The 16,120-nt window shown below is 37.9% G+C and overlaps 1 protein-coding gene across 4 annotated transcripts in view; it reads right to left on the bottom strand.

The window, feature by feature from the left end:
* ARHGEF6 (Rac/Cdc42 guanine nucleotide exchange factor 6) overlaps window positions 1-16,120 on the bottom strand; it is a 102,016-nt gene that overhangs the window by 10,876 nt on the left and 75,020 nt on the right. The window contains exons 12-20 of one of the 4 annotated variants that reach the window (XM_016216552.2): window positions 14,445-14,591; window positions 11,431-11,517; window positions 10,558-10,636; window positions 9,214-9,359; window positions 8,036-8,173; window positions 6,472-6,492; window positions 5,391-5,484; window positions 4,163-4,252; window positions 1,846-1,945 (exon numbers count right to left, since the gene is read on the bottom strand). In XM_016216552.2, coding sequence (XP_016072038.1) covers window positions 1,846-1,945; window positions 4,163-4,252; window positions 5,391-5,484; window positions 6,472-6,492; window positions 8,036-8,173; window positions 9,214-9,359; window positions 10,558-10,636; window positions 11,431-11,517; window positions 14,445-14,591 — 902 coding nt within the window. The remainder of the gene's footprint in view (window positions 1-1,845; window positions 1,946-4,162; window positions 4,253-5,390; window positions 5,485-6,471; window positions 6,493-8,035; window positions 8,174-9,213; window positions 9,360-10,557; window positions 10,637-11,430; window positions 11,518-14,444; window positions 14,592-16,120) is intronic. The other 3 variants (XM_016216553.2, XM_087813340.1, XM_016216554.2) reach the window with 3 other exon arrangements.

Below are 16,120 nucleotides of genomic sequence, written 5' to 3'. Positions count from 1 at the left end.
TATTCATCCCTATGTTCACTGCAGCATTATTTATAATACCCAAGACATGGAAGGAACCTAAGTGTCCATCAATAGATGATTGAATAAAGAAGTAATATATATATATTACTTGGCCATAAAAAGAATGAAATCTTACCATTTGTGACAACATAGATGGACCTAGAGAGCATTATGTTAAGTGAAGTAAGTCAGAGAGAGAGAAATATATCATATAATTTCACTTATATATGGAATCTAAAACACAAAATAAACAAAGGAAACAGAAACAAATTCACAGATACAGAAAATTAACATGGTTAACAGATGGGAGGGGTTTTGGGGGCTGGGTGAAAAAGGTGAAGGGATTAAGAAGTACAAATTGGCAGGTACAAAATAGTCCCTGGGATGTAAAGTACAGCATAGAGAATATATAGGATATCCCCCCAAAATGAATACATACTTTGAATAGTTATAAGGGCAGTGTTTATTAAAATACATTTTATTTTCAAAATGTAATAGAATCTACAGACATAGTGTGTATACATTTTTTTGGGACTCCCTATAGTCAATAATATTGTAATAACTCTGTTTAGTGCCAGGTAGGTACTAGGCCTATTGGAGATCAGTTCATAAGTTATATAAATGTCTAACCACTATGCTATGCTCCTGAAACTAATATAATATTGAATGTCAACTGTAATTAAAAAATAAAAATTTGCCTGGCCGGGCATGGCTCAGCTGTTGAGCATCGACCTAGGATCCAGGCAATCGGGGTTCGATTCCCAGTCAGGGCACATGCCCGGGTTGCGGGCTCGATCAATGACTCTCTCATCATTGATGTTTCTATCTCTCTCCCTCTTCTTTCCTCTCTCTGAAACCAATAAAGATATATTTTAAAAATAAAAATAAAAATTTAAATAATATAATTATAATATAAACATTTATATTATAAATAATTATAGTAATGTAATTATTTGTTGAGTGATTACCATGTGCTAACCTTTATATGCACTTATTATTCCATTTAAGCTCACAACAACCTGGAAAGTATTACTACCATACCCATTTTAAAGATGAGGAAACTGAGGCACAGATAGGTGAAGGAACTTGCCCCAGGTCACACAGCCAACAAGTAGTAGAATCTGGAGGTGAACCAGGGCTGTTCTTCTCATAAGCCCAAGTGCTTTACCATTTGGCCATATCACTTCATACACCAGATGGAAAGGTACTGTACACTGATGATGCCAAGCACTTTGTAATACACTGTCTATTGCAAATTTAGGCTTGACTTCAGAAATGACTCAAGTTTAAACAAAGGAATTATTTAGCTACTTTGTGTTTATTTTATGAGCCATACAGTATTTAACCTGATTTTCCCCCATTAGGTCACCCTCACTACTGTGCAAAGGTAGGCCAGGGACATAATCACCCTGAACCTCAGTTGCCTCATCTATAAAAGTGGTGAAAGTAGTGCTTATCTCACTGGATTGCTCTAGGATTTTAAATGAGGTCATGTCAGAGAAAGTCCAGTGCTTGACTCAATAAATGTGAAAAGTATCCCTCTGGGCAGGGAAATTGGTGTCATGGCCTTCCCAGGTGCCTCCTACATCCATGCAGAGTGATATTCTTATGTACCCTGAAGCACCTTACTGGATGGTGGAGTGGGCTCCAGGGGCAGCCACCAAGATGAGAGTTCTTCCCCTGTGTCTCTCCTTTGCTAAGGGGAAGCCTTCCCAAAGCTTCCAACTGCATGATCAGCAAAGAGGGCTGCATTCCCAGATGAGAAGGCTTTGCAAGAGCCACATTGCCTTGCCAGACTCATCTTTCCAGCCTGCAGACAAATCAGAAAAGGTTTAGCCTACTCACTTTTCTTCAATGATGGTCTGGCCATTGCTTCTGGTTTCTTCGATGATGAGTTTCTCTTCCTCGGGGAGTAAGACTTGTGGAACTGAATCTTTGCGAGTACCTACAAGTAAGGGTTGCAAGAAGGTGGAGAGGGAAGCATTACTAGTGAGAACTATTTATAGGTGTCAGTTCCTTTCTTCTATTGTTATTGAAGGGTCTTTGTTAATAGCATGTTGCAACCTTGCATCCAGACAGTCACCCATTTAATGACTAAATCTTCCTGACCTGAACAAATTTTAAATGACCAAATATATTCACTAAACCTTGGGGAGGAGAGCATTTTGTACTCAGAAAAATAATGTGAAAGGGCCACTGTGATACCTGTCCTCAACCACGACCCCATCTTTTCCTGTTTCTTTCACAGCAAAAGGCTGACCAGTGATCACCTGTCTCTGCACATCTTCAGAGAATAGCACACCACATCATATGCTGTGGCATTATATAATTTTAGTAAATTTAGAATAGCACTGCACTGGGATACACATGCTTAAAGGGCCTCAGAAGTATCACTCACTCCCATTTGTTCTCTTTGTAGTCCTATAGGGTAGGGTAGGGTAGGGTAGGGTAGGGTAGGGTAGGGTAGGGTAGGGTAGGGTCAGGCAAGACTATTTTGATCACTTCAGCAACAGGGATGCAGGCATCTTTACTTCTCTCTGCTCAAACTGTCTACAGGATTTGGCATAGAAGAGGTGACAGAACAGACATAGGACCTAACCGAACAGCTTTCCTGCACATCCAACCTCCCGCTCATTTCTGGATCCTTCCTCCTGGAGCTTGAGTCCTTAATCTTCAGTCTCCTTGAGCCACGGATTTCCTCTCTTCTAAGGTGAGCTCTGAGTTGTGAACACTCATTGCCTTCACTTGATCACCTCCTCTTTCCTAAGGTGAATGTGTCTCCACCTCATAGCACTTTGTAGGTATTTAATAAATGAATAGCAGACTGACTGACTGACCAACAGACTGGATGCAGCAAGAAATAATAACAATCAGTTCCAGGGAAATAGGACTTCTGGCTGGAGAGGGATACAGGGTGGTAGGTCACCATGATGCTAAAAGGCTTACTGTGTGCCAAGAACTGTTCTAGGCACTTTCCACATGTAAAAGGTAGACTGAAGTGGAAGGGGAAAACTATGACTCTTTAGGTCAGAACACCTGCCTGCACCTCCAACTAGATCTGTTGACTCTATTGCTGTGAAGAGAGGCGGTGGGAGGAGGAGATGAGGTCATATTTTGTATGAAGGATGTTTCTTCTGGTGTTTCCTTGTCCCCTTCTTGTTCCCAGTTTTCACAATAAAAACTGCTCTTACTTCCATCTTCTGGCTCCTTGAAACTTGTTAGCAGAGCTAGGCATGCTCAAAGCCACAGCCAGGTTTTGTCTGTGAAGCAGAAGCTGTGAAAGTCCCCTCTTCATGGTCAAATGTGCCAACTTTCACATTGAACGTTTTCCTCATGTCAGCCTTAGAGAAAGTCACTTTGAAAGCATGTATCAAGGCAGTCCACCTAAGTGATCCCCTCCCACACTCAAGTGATGGGCCAGTGGCTGTCCAAAATGAAGCGTGATGGAGAATTCATCTCTTACACAGATACTAAATCCCCGCATAACATACCCTGAATGTCTATAATAATGGAAGACAAGAAACATAATTGATGTGACCTGGCTTTTTAAAAAGCACAAAGATGAATCAGAAAACATTATCTTGCTTTCAGTTTGTAGCCTGAAAGTTGTTCAGGGAAATACCCTCCCCTAATAGCTCTCTGATAAATTGTATATATTTCGAACAGCCCCTGCTAAGCAGCTATATTTCCAGATTTTCAGAGCAACTCTGAAACTTGAGTTTGGTGAAGCACTGTCTGCTTAAATATGCAGCTGATCAAAGATAGTATTTTGACTTCCTTTCCAAATCTGCCTATAAGAAGAGATTAGCATCAGTTCACAGACACAGGAACTCTCTGGGCTCTTTAATTCCTAACTAGTGTTGATGAAGGTATCTGTGTACTTCAAAGGAGAATAACTTTAAAAAATTTTTTTTTTCATTTCTATCACCTCCAACTTTTTTACTCTTGCATCTCTCTTTCTCTCTGGGTGAAAAGAAACTGGGTAAACAAACCGCTTGGTAGGTAAAACCACCTTATCTGAAAGATGCAGTCCTGCACCGCTCCTCTGCACCACTGCTCTGCACCAAGTCACCTGCTTTATACACCCTGCACCAATCTGCATTGCTTTACTCTTCTTCTAAGAGGCAGTGAAACGTTAGAGAAAGTCTTTGGGGGCACCTACTTGAGCCATGGCCTTGTTGAATGCTGGCGCTGGTGCAGTAGGCTTCAATCACTTTAAGAATCTGAGCGTCCTCTTCCAGAGCAGCTGTACCTGTCGAATTTAATTAATAATTACTTTCCATAGCAATATATTCCTCTGGACCCTCAAGATGATGCTGTGAACTCCACTGATAGGAAGTGGCTTTTCTGACCAGTGGTGTTTCTGAAAGGCAGGAGCAAAAGCTGTTCAATTCTCATAATGGAGTGAGAGTGAGGGCATTCTCAAGGAGCTCTGGGGTCAGCATCAGTGAGTTCGGCACTAAGGGTGGCATGCTCCCAAATCCCACCCAGAGCTCTAAATTGGGGAGTCCTATCAGTCTCCTTTTCAAGGCCACAGTTACAGCACTAGGCTTGATGCCAGCCTCAGTTCTCATCCAATACAACACATCCTTCCTCTCCTTTGAATTTCGAGGTGCACCTTCTCTAGGAAGCTCTCTTCATTAACCCCACCCATTTTCCCAACCAGCCAGCACAGTCACTGATTCTCCCTCTTCTTTCTTTCCCCTCCAACTCATTCTTGAAATGACTGGATGGCATAACCCTGTTAATATGTTGATGTGCACACCAAAGTGTGTGTGTGTGTGGGGGGGGGATGCAGAAGCTAGAGTTAAGCATAGATTTATCCAGTCTTTATTTTCAACTGATACACACAATTCTGTCACCCCTTTGTGAGACATCACTAACTCCTTCATGTGTGTCCCAAAGTACCTTGTTCCCAGCTATAGAGGCAAATAAGTAAGTACATGCCGATTGGCTGACCAACTTTACGGTCACCTCTAAATCAAGCCCTGTTTCTACATGTCAACAGGCTGATTCCTTGGCTAACTAAGAGCATCACAGAGCATTGGACTTTTCAGGTCTATTTAGTTTATCTCAGTAAAGGAAAATACCAGAGGTATCAGAAACTGAGGGAAAAACTGTATCCATAGCCAAGGGTCCCTTTAGTGGTTGTAAACCAGGTGGGGAAAAGTATTCAACATGAAAATCATACAGATGGTGTCTGCCTCAGATGACATGAAGTGCAGCAAGAGGCAGCTTATTCAAAAATCTTAGAGGTGAACAAACCTTTCTGTGCATTTGCCATTATGTAACAGATTATGCCAGGAAAAATTGCTCTAATCATTTGCTTTTTAAAAATTTTTTCTGTTATTTAATCCATTACCAACTTTCAGAAAGTACAGAACACATACTTTTCCGAATCACATATTCCTCTTCTGATGGCTTTCTTTCAGTCTTTCTTTTATGAAGAAACTTCTTCATGGTTTTGGGACTTTTACTAGATTCCTGTAAGAATAGAGGTTTCTTTATGAATTAAACTTCTCCTCCCAAAAACAAATTAAAAAGAGCAAATAAAATTAAATAGAATCGCCCTCTCTTATTTTGACAGTCTCAAAAGTTAATACTACACACAATAAAAAATGGCTCCAATAAACTCTGAAAGGTTAAATAAAACAGAGGCAAAGACATTGTCTTCTCCATTGCTATAGGGATGGGAATAAGAATGGAGCATGCCTACTAAAGATGCGGCAGATTCTCCAGGAGACCAAATGCCTTTAGGGTACCATCTGCAGAGAAAGTAATGGATGTCAATCCTAGAGAAATAACAGTATTCCTAACTTGGTTCATATTCCCCACTGATACAGTTTTAAGGGAATTACATGACAACTACAACTACTGCTTCAGTATATACTTCTTTTCAAAGAGCTTGAAAAATATTTAAATAAATTTTTCTGAGCAACAGTCCCACAAAGAAGAATATTAATTTCCATTTGTCCAACAGGAAAATTAAGGCAAAGAAACTAAGTAATTTCCCCATGGTCAGAGAGAAGAGCCAAATGAAGAGCCTCCTGATAATAATTTTGGGTTAGGAGTGACATTCATACAGTCAAGCCAAATATACATATATAAAGCCATATTTTTAATTAGTAGATAAAGAAGATATGAATTATATCAATTATTTAATTTGCTTTGTCATATGCAGAAACCAACAGACATGAACAACTCACATGTGACAAAAATAACAGAAAAAATAGCTTTAAAATACAGGAAAACAGACATTTTTAAGGCATTATAAGATGACATTTCATATGTATTTCACAAGAGGCTGCTTTTTGAAGAAAATACTTACATGTCAGAATTGCATCTTCATATTTTAGCCACCAATAATAACAAAAGGCGACAAAACAAGCATAAAGGAAAGCTTCATTCATAAAAGGTTACAGCACAACATTATGATGTCACTGTAAGCCAAAGATAGTTTTCTACCCTTACCTTTAAGATATAAGACATCCTCTAAAGTGAATATGTAAAGAAAGAGAAGATGAGCGTGAGAGGTCGATGGTTACAATGACCAAATCCATTTATCAATAATTCTAAAACAACATTTGAAATGTTAGTGTTATCATAAATTACACAGAGAGAATATCATCACGTTTCCCACATTAGTTTTAGATGCAATATCATCATGCAAAAGCCCAAAGAATACAGTTCTGTGCAGAATAACAATGCTGAAAATAACTAAAATACACTATAGAGTAAGAATTTATTAATAACTCTCTTCTCCCAGCAGGAAAAAGTAATCATGCCTTAGTTTTAATGGATTAGTTCTGTGAAGGATTAAGTCAATTTTACCCCTCAAAGCTCACCTTAATTTGAATTTAGTAACTGACAATTACAAAATATCCACCATTAAAAAGGGATCTACCTAACTATGAATTGGCACTCCTGGCTTAGGTAATCAAAGAAAAAAATTGGATGATTGCAAATATCAAAGGTCAATTTTCAAAGCAAACCTGTGGGACTGTTTCCTGGCCAAATTCTGAATAAAGGTACATAATGAAAATTCAGCTCAAGAATTATTTTTCCTATAAGGTTGGGTTGAAAGGATAAAAAAATCTTCGTGTCCAAATATTTTTCCATTTTTACTATACTAAGATTTGAGGCAACAATTAATCGAAACAGCATGATGTTGTAAATAAAAACAAAGTCAAAATTCAGCTAAGTCTGCATCATTCATCAAAACACATTTAATAGAGAAATATATGGTGCCTTTGCATCATAACTCACAACTGTCACAAACTTAAATATTCACTCACTAAGACCTACTTAAAGAACAGTTACTAATAAATGAGGATCTTCCCTGAACGCTGAAATGATGAGCAATGGGTTAGGGGGGAAAAAACCGACTCTTTGGATGGAAAAGGTAGCACTCCACACAGTTACGGAAGCTAGTGACTGACATTTCCTGACTGCAACTTTGAGAGAGAAAAAAGCCTTGAAAACCCCACACAACCCAAATAACAAATACCCTCTACAGTTGTTGCTTAGAAGATTCTTTTTAAAAGACATTCCTTTCATTAAATTCTTTTCCCTTTTCAACTGCAGCAAATAGTTCAGACTTTCATAGTTCAGACTCGTGGCTTGTTCCCATAAGATTTTACTGATTTGGTTTAATAGATCAAAATGATCCAAAAAGCGGAATTGGGTCTGCTTGGTTGGAAATTCAACTATAATAAAGTGGCTCTTGTTTGAGATGTGTGTACATCACTACCAATTTATAAATTATCATATCATCATAAAGGTAAACCAGAGGTACTTCAGGAGGAGGTTGGGGAAACTCAGTACACATCAACCCTGTGGATAATCTATAAATATTTGTAGATGGACAATGGGGAAATAGAAAATTAGGAAATAAAAATCAATGAATCTAGCAATCCGAGATTGACTGACATGTATCACCTATCATAAATTCTAAGCACATTCCCACAGAACTATTTGTAATAAGCTACAAAATTCGCTTGTCAGAAGCATTTTACACCATATATAGCAAAATTACCTCTTTATAACCTAGTGCTGCTGATGGTCTAAGTGGAGGCGCAGGTCGCAGACAACTTAAACTCCATGGTTTTATAATTTGAGGAGGCTCCAAGGGTCCTCGGGGCTGTCCAGTAGAACTAAAAGACTGGGAAAATGTCTGATGAGATGTTGGCCATCTGCCATCTGAACCCAACCTTATGCCCCACAGTGAGAGAACATCAATAGCTTCATTGGATTGGCAATGCCAGCCATAGAAAGGGAAAGAAGGAAAAACAAAAGTCTCCAGTTTGAGAACTGGAACTTTCCAGTCAAGATTATGGGGTCTCTATGGAACAGCACTAAATGAACTCGACATCCCATAATCCTGTCCTCCCTCTCTCTTCTGCAATTTCATTAAAGTCAGGATTTTTTTTCTTCTGTAAGGGAGAATGGTCAACATTTAATGAGTTCAGTTATATGTTTGGCACTCTAGTAGATGTTTAAATAGGTTATTTCATCAGAACAACTTAAGACAAACTGTAGCAAAGTGAAATAACTAGCTAGCAATTGGCAAAATCAATATTTGAACCCAGATCTGATGCCAAAGCCCTTGTTCTTCCTATCAAAACACACAGTGCCCCAAACTGGAATTTTGGAATCACAGATTTGAGTGTTAACAGACAATACAGCGTATCTCCGATCTCACTCAACAAGTACAGTAAAAGCTCATCAATTCAAATTCCATGAATTGCTAAGTTTATAATAACTTGGAAGAAGGCAACACTAAAAGTTTACCCTCGAAGGCTACTGAGTGAATATGATAGCATAAATGAGATTACATGGAGATGCTTAAATACTTATGAAGGTAAACTACTGGTTTTGACTTAGCACATTATTAACATGAGAACAGTGGTTGCTAACTAAAATAAATCTTGCTTATCATTAAAGCATCTGAGCAGGACTTCTGGTTAGAAAAATTTTGATAGCAGTTGGTACTCTAAGTTAAGACCAAGCTAAACTCTACACCTTTAAGTAAAACTTTAGATGAACCTCTCTCCATAAAAAATCAGAATTAGTGAGGTTTAACTGTACTTCAAAACCTATAAATGTAGACTACCCAAAGATTAAGGGCATGCTCACTGCTTCTTATAAAACCTCAGCAGACAAGATTTGACAAGAAACTCATTAATCGCTGGAAAGAACAAATGGACGACTTACAGAATGAGCACTACAAGATGATGATGATGTCTTGGATAATGAACTGCAGGAGGCAGGTCCTCTAATCAGTCTGTGCAGCTGCTCAAGCCATTCCTGGAAGTCCTGGTTGTTGCTGCAGTGGACCACAATTCTCTCTAGTATGTGACCTGCATGCCCAATTATGAGCATTTGGAAACAAAATCAAGGAAAACCTTTAGCTTGCCTCATTCATAAACACTTCACATAACTTGAACTTGGGTATCTATTTTCAGGAGTTTTTATACCTATGGGAGAACCCTTTTGAAACTTTTATATAAAGAACAGATAAGCTGTGATAATAAAGAAATGAATAGTCATATCTGAATTATAAAACTGTCCTTGATTTCTACGGCTTACAGAATCTTAGAAGTAGTATAAAACTTCACTGTAGCCTCACCAGTGTGGTTCAGTGGTTGAAAATAGACCCATGAACCAAGAGGTCACTGGTTTGATTCCCAGTCAGGGAACATGCCCGCGTTGCAGGAGGCATGCCAATCAATGTTCTCTCATTGATGTTTCTCTCTCTCTCCCTCTCCCTTCCCCTCTCTCTCTAAAAAAATTAATAAAAATATATTTTAAAAAACCTTTACTCTAAACAAACTCACAATCCAAAAATTTAAGCACAGAGTCCATCTAGTTCATAGTCTAAAATGAGAATATTGTACTGTTTCACCTAATATCAAAGTTGACACAAGATCCAACTAAGACCGGTTACAACCAACACCAAATATTGGGCTCCGTACTGGGAAAGAAGGGGATAAGGCCTGGAGCTATTATCCCAGTATTCACCATTACACTGTATCAGTGCATAAAGTACAAATCATTGGCCTGGCAAAAGGGGCAACAGGTCAAAATGTCAGGGAGCAGTATCGAGACCTGACATTTTCTCAATTTGTGAAAAAAGTTTTATGGCTTTTCAGCACTTTTTAGAAACATAATAAAATCTTGCTAATTCATAGGCTGATGATAAAACACTGATAAAATTCCACATCTTTGGCTTCTCTGCCACAAGAGAATAGAGGGCAGAAAAGGGAGAAAATTGCATTTACATTAGTCCATTTTGTTATTTCTTAGCTCCAACAAGTAGCTCTTATGCAAAAGAAGATTGAAATTAATGGCAAAGCCCAGGCATTTGAATGACCCGAAGACTTCTCTGTTCTATAGCTGTACCCTAATTATCCCAGGAAATGATAGATACTTTGCCATGCCCACGTAAAAGTTGCTTGTGGACTATCTAACAGAGAATAATAGCATTTATTTATTTAAATCCCACTTCTTTCCAAAAAGGATTTGAAGTAGCTACATGAAAAGGAGAAAATTACCTACCTGTGATTTCAAATGTGTAGTCATTCCCTTCAATTTCATCTAATCTAGTCACCACCATTCCTCCTATTGGTATTTTTCCCTACCAGAAAAAAAGATTTCCCATTAATTCTGTGGTTGTATGTGTCTCTTCTTAGTTCTATTAGATTTTCTGACCCTCTCAGGAATCACTGCTGAATTATTGCTAGACATATTTCTCTGGTCTGTCAATAGATAATATGGTTCCCTGCTATAAATTTTAATCAGATCAGAAAGGAAGGGGGAAAACTGGGTGGTGTTTTGCTAACACACCCTAAACCATAAGATCAAGATTTACAAACAGCCCTAAACCATAAGGTCAAGATTTAAAAAGAGCTTACTTTTCTAACACATTTTCATGAAAAATCAGTAAACAAAGACAAATTTTATGAACATTAGTCATTGCTAGGCCAAGATATAAGAGGCAACAGTAATTTATATTCCATATTTTGATAGCAGACTGAACGAAGTTTAATTTCTAAAGGAGTTTAATGACTTGCATCTCAGAAACTCAAACCATGTGATGTGACTGTAGGAGCAGCTCCCAGCTTTATATTTTCTCAACAATCAAATGATATAATATGGACTTGTAAAATGCTGTTGTTAATTGATGTAGTTGCAGACTTACATTCCTGTTTATACGTTCATAACCTAGCTTATAACCAGAGCAGTGGACATTCAGGATAAACTCATTATAGTAATACAAAGATCTTTGATATAAGGAACATCTGCTTTTATAAGTTGTCTAATTACAATGAAGGTTCAGAACATTCTGTCTTTTCTGGATGGAGCCTTGTCTGGATGGAAACCTCTTTTCATTATGGGTCCTGCTATTTGTTCTGTATGAAATCTACTAACCTGGTAGATAAAGCCACTCATCCGAGGACTTGCAGATAACATTATCAGGACATTTGAAAATAACATGAGGTACCGCTCCTCTTTTTCCTGAAGTGGAATGAAAAATACTAAATGTAGAATAGAAATTGGACATTTTTTGTTTGTTAAGAATTTCTGGCCCTAGCTGGGTGTATCAGCTGGTTGGAGCACTGTCCTGTACACCAAAAGGTTGTGGGTTCAATTCCCAGTCAGGGCACATACCTAGGTTGTGGGTGCTATCCCCTTCTGAGGTGCATACAGGAGGCAACTGATTGATGTTTTGCACATCGATGTTTCTCTCTCCTTTCCTCTCTCTAAAATCAATAAACAGGTCTTAAGGTGGGGATTTTTTTTTTAAAATATATCTTCATTGATTTCAGAGAGAGGAAAGGAGAGGGAGAGAGAGAGATAGAAACATCACTGATGAGAGAGTCATTGATCGAGCCCACAACCTGGGCATATGCCCTGACCAGGAATCGAACCCCGATGTCCTGGATCCTAGGTCGACACTCAACCACTGAGCCACGCCCGGCTGGGCAAGGTGGGGATTTTTTAAAAAAGAATTTCTGGAATCACTATTTTATACCACAGATCTTATATAAGGCAATGCAACATGAAGAGCGGTTTAAAAAAAAAAAGATACCCAACTTAAAATCACAAAACAAGTTTAATTTTATTTTTATTTTAAAATGGTTATAAGCCCAGTTTATCTTTCTCCTTCCCATACATAACAGTTAAATACAAATAACCAGGGTTGTTTCCCAAGTATATAAGCCTGAGAAGTCACACAATTAATGCCTTACTGCCCAAGCTGCAGCCAGAGCACAAGATAACTCTCTAGGTTCTCAAAAAGAAAATGATTTTATTTTGAAAAGTGATAAAATAAAGAGGTTTTCAGGTGATAGGAAATTTATTATGTTCTAACATGTATGTTAAATTCTTATTTATAAAATCACTTTTAACCAATAAGAACAAGATAGTTATTGTACACATGTAAAGTGAAGTAAATACTTTTTTAAATGGCACTAAAGGAAATTTTACACAGAAGGGCTTTTCTGAACTCCTTAAACAGATAGGCAATCAGTAGATGTAAACAATTACATTCCAGCTTACATGTCCAGCCATCTTAGCTGCAATTATCCTTATACCTATCTACATCTCCTTCTTTCCACTTGAGAAGAGCAACTTTTTGACTCTTCTAACAATAGCTCTGCATCCTTTCCCATCTTTTCTTTGCTTGGCTTCCTTCTATAGACATCTCATCTCCTCCTTCTTCTTCCAGCAGCCTCTCCTATTCAATTAGGTTTTTATTTTTGCTTTTAACATATGGACATTTCCTATCATAACAGGCCTTCACCTACCCCTGTAACTACTTATACAAAATGCCATTTATTGACATTTATTGCCATATTATTTGCTGCCTTCCTTTTCTCCCTATTGATCCCTCCCTACTTGCTTTGTTTTCTCAAAGTCATCAATAACTGCCTTCTAGAGAAATCCAATGGCTTCTGCTTGGTCTCCATGCTTTTTTTTTTTTTTTTTTTTTTTTTATCTTTATTGTTGATCCATGCTCCTTGACCTCTGAACCTTCTGCAGCACTCAGAAGGCTGACCACTTTCAAATGTTCTTCCAGGAATTTCCATGACACCACAACCTCTCAATTCTCTTCTACCTTCCTTTATGTCTTTTCTTTCTAGCAGTGATTCCTCCTCCTTTCATTGAAGAGATTTATCCAAAGGTGTGAAATTCTAATAGTTAAACTCTCTGCATTAACCTCTCCCAGGGTATCTACTTTTTTTTCCACTATAGGTCATTTCTTTAGATCTGTCTTGTAGTGCAGGCTATCTATATTTTAAATGAGACTGCTTATTAACCTAACTTAATGAATCTTTGACAGAGACCTTTCAGGGAGCATAGGAAGGTGTTTTGAGAAGGGGATGTCAATTCTAACACCAGATAAATCATGCCAGTTGACATAATCAACCTTCCTCCCCTACTCTGCCTCCTTCCTAAAAGACATAATACATCTTCAGCCCTCTGTGCTTCTGTCTGCATATTTACTTCCTTGGAAGGCCCATCTGTCAGGTACATCTAAATCTCTGCCTCTAACTCTGACTTCCCACCCACATTTCTATATTGTTTTAACAGCGGCCTACAAGACATCACCTTGAAAGTTAACAGGTCTCAAACACATTTGTCATCTCCTCTAGCTCATAGGTCACCACTTCCTATAGACTTTCCCTTCTAAACATGTCTCAGATTTGCCCCATAAGTTTCATTTTCTCCGCCACTACCTTCGTTGGAGGTACTTATCACTTTCCAACTCGCTGGCCCTTTCTGTTTCCAGCCCCATCCCCTCCAGTTTACCTGACATATATGGTTGTCAGATTAAACAGCCCTTTCATTCTTTACTACTCAGTACTCACAGTTTCCTATTGCTTGCTGCGTCAATGTGAACTACTCTTACCTGACATCCAGGGTTCTTCATAACCTGACTCTATCTGACTCAATCAACTTCTCCTTCACTCTGCCCAACATGCTTCCTCTGCTCCTAATAGACTGGCTTCCTCACTGTCCTGTAGAAAAAAGGCCATGTTCCTTTTCTCTTCTGAAATAAGAATGGCCTCTACCTTATGAAATCCTCTCCTTTCCTCTTCATGGACTGCCTCCTCAAGTTTCACCTCCATAAAATGTTCTTACTCTCTTCCTTCTCTGAACCTCAAAAGGATCTATTGTTGAGATTGCACGAACTGGCATCAACTATTTTGGCTTGTTAGGTGCTTGCAGCTTGTTTTAATTTGTTCTTAAGGAGTTCTTTGAATGCAGGGAACAGTGTATGTTCTTCCTTCCTATCTCCCACACACCTAGCAGTGTTGGGCAAATAATAGGTGCTCAGTTTCTTTCAATGTTCGGGCATTTGACCTTGATGGAAGAACAAATAAAGGAAGAAAAATGTGAAAGATGGAAAAATGGTGTTGAGTTTTGAAACATCTTACCTCACATGTTCCGTACTGTACCATTACTTGTGACATAAAAATCACATTTCCCAAGGTTTTAATATCCTCCCCTTCCCATGCCTGGATAGGTTCAGAAAGTATCTGCAACTCCAGCTGTTTTCTTTTTCTTAGATCTTGGCACTGTCCCTACAGAACCAAAGAAGAGGGATAGGAATTCTTATGAAACAGACTTAAAACGAGACCAAAGTAAGATGTGACTTTTGACTCTCATAGACTTCCACTGAGTTCCTATTCCTCACATGAATCCCAACACTAATGTCTTCACATGAAAAATCCACTACTATAAATCTCTAGCCTTGTGTCCCCAAAATTTTTGTGAGGAAGAGCTACTTTTCAACTTGCCAAAATATCAAGATAAAATGGTGGAAGAAGGTTGTTTCTCCTTCCCTGCAAGGAGTATGGGAAGACAAGTAGCAGAACCAAATCAAACAGAGCCAACTGTTTAATCTGACATGAGACCAACTGGTAGATTCAGATCTGGTTGGTGTCCTGGATCTAGCTCCTCTCAGTCTTGTCTATCTGCATAAACAGTGCTTTAGTTACAAGGCAATTTTTCTAACACATGCTCAGTTTCTAATCAAGTAATATTTTAATTTTTAAAAAGCAACTTCAAGAATTATAGAAAAAGAGAAAAGTTAATTCCTTATGCCACAGTGAATCAAACTGATCTTATAATAAAACATATGCACTGCCCTATACTTTGTTTAGGGACTACTAGTAAATTCTATTAAAAATACTAAATTAAAGGATTGGGAAAAACAGATACAACGGAATTTCATGAATACAAAGGGAAAATACAAACCAAGAAATAATAGGTGGGATATGAATACTACAAACACACACACACCATTGCTTTAAAAAGTGTGAAAATATCTTAGAGTAATTTAAGAGTGTTCATTCTAAACTGAATATGAAAGTAAGCATATGGTTAGTTTTGTCACTGTTTGTAAAAGGATGGCATGGGTTTTTTTGGATGTGTTTTCTATAAAACTGATGCTGTCCCTTTCAGCTAAATGGAAACTTGAAGAAATAAATTCATTGTATGCATATTTTTGAAATATCTATAGTGTGAATATACTATCGCCATCAAAACAAGTTTTACAACATGTAAAATGACCAGAAAAATATGGTTTGAAAAAAGAGGCATTTTAAAAATTCAATGTACATAGAAAAAACCAAAAGGGACACTAACGATAATAAATTCCATGGGTTTCATGTGTTGAACCATGTAAAGCTGCCAATATTAGACTGTTTTTAACCTACAACAGCAATTTTAATCTAATTCCTTACTCTGGTCTTCAATTTGCTGTTTAACCATCGATACATCAGCTACTTTCAACAGCAATAAAAATGAGGTGATAGTGAATGTTGCATCACCACCTTACAGAAAGAATCAATAACTAAATATTAATCTCAAGCACTTGGATTGCTACAGAAAAGTCTACATTAAAGCTAAGCTTAATCAATCACCCCAAATAATGCTTTCTTTCCTCTTACAATGCCACCAAGTGGTTTTACATCAGTTAGTTCCAAGAAGCCATTAACTATCATGCTCAAGATACAAGATTACAGGTAACTTAGATAGCAATCTATATAAAGCAATTGTATTTTTAGTAGGTTTTTTCCTTTTAGATTTGATGAAGAATTTTTTTTTC

Source organism: Miniopterus natalensis, chromosome X (genome assembly GCF_054644295.1).
Source record: "Miniopterus natalensis isolate mMinNat1 chromosome X, mMinNat1.hap1, whole genome shotgun sequence".
In the NCBI taxonomy this organism is placed as follows: domain Eukaryota; kingdom Metazoa; phylum Chordata; class Mammalia; order Chiroptera; family Miniopteridae; genus Miniopterus; species Miniopterus natalensis.
Note: the sequence above shows the minus strand (reverse complement) of the source record. Positions and strands in the feature narration are given on the sequence as shown.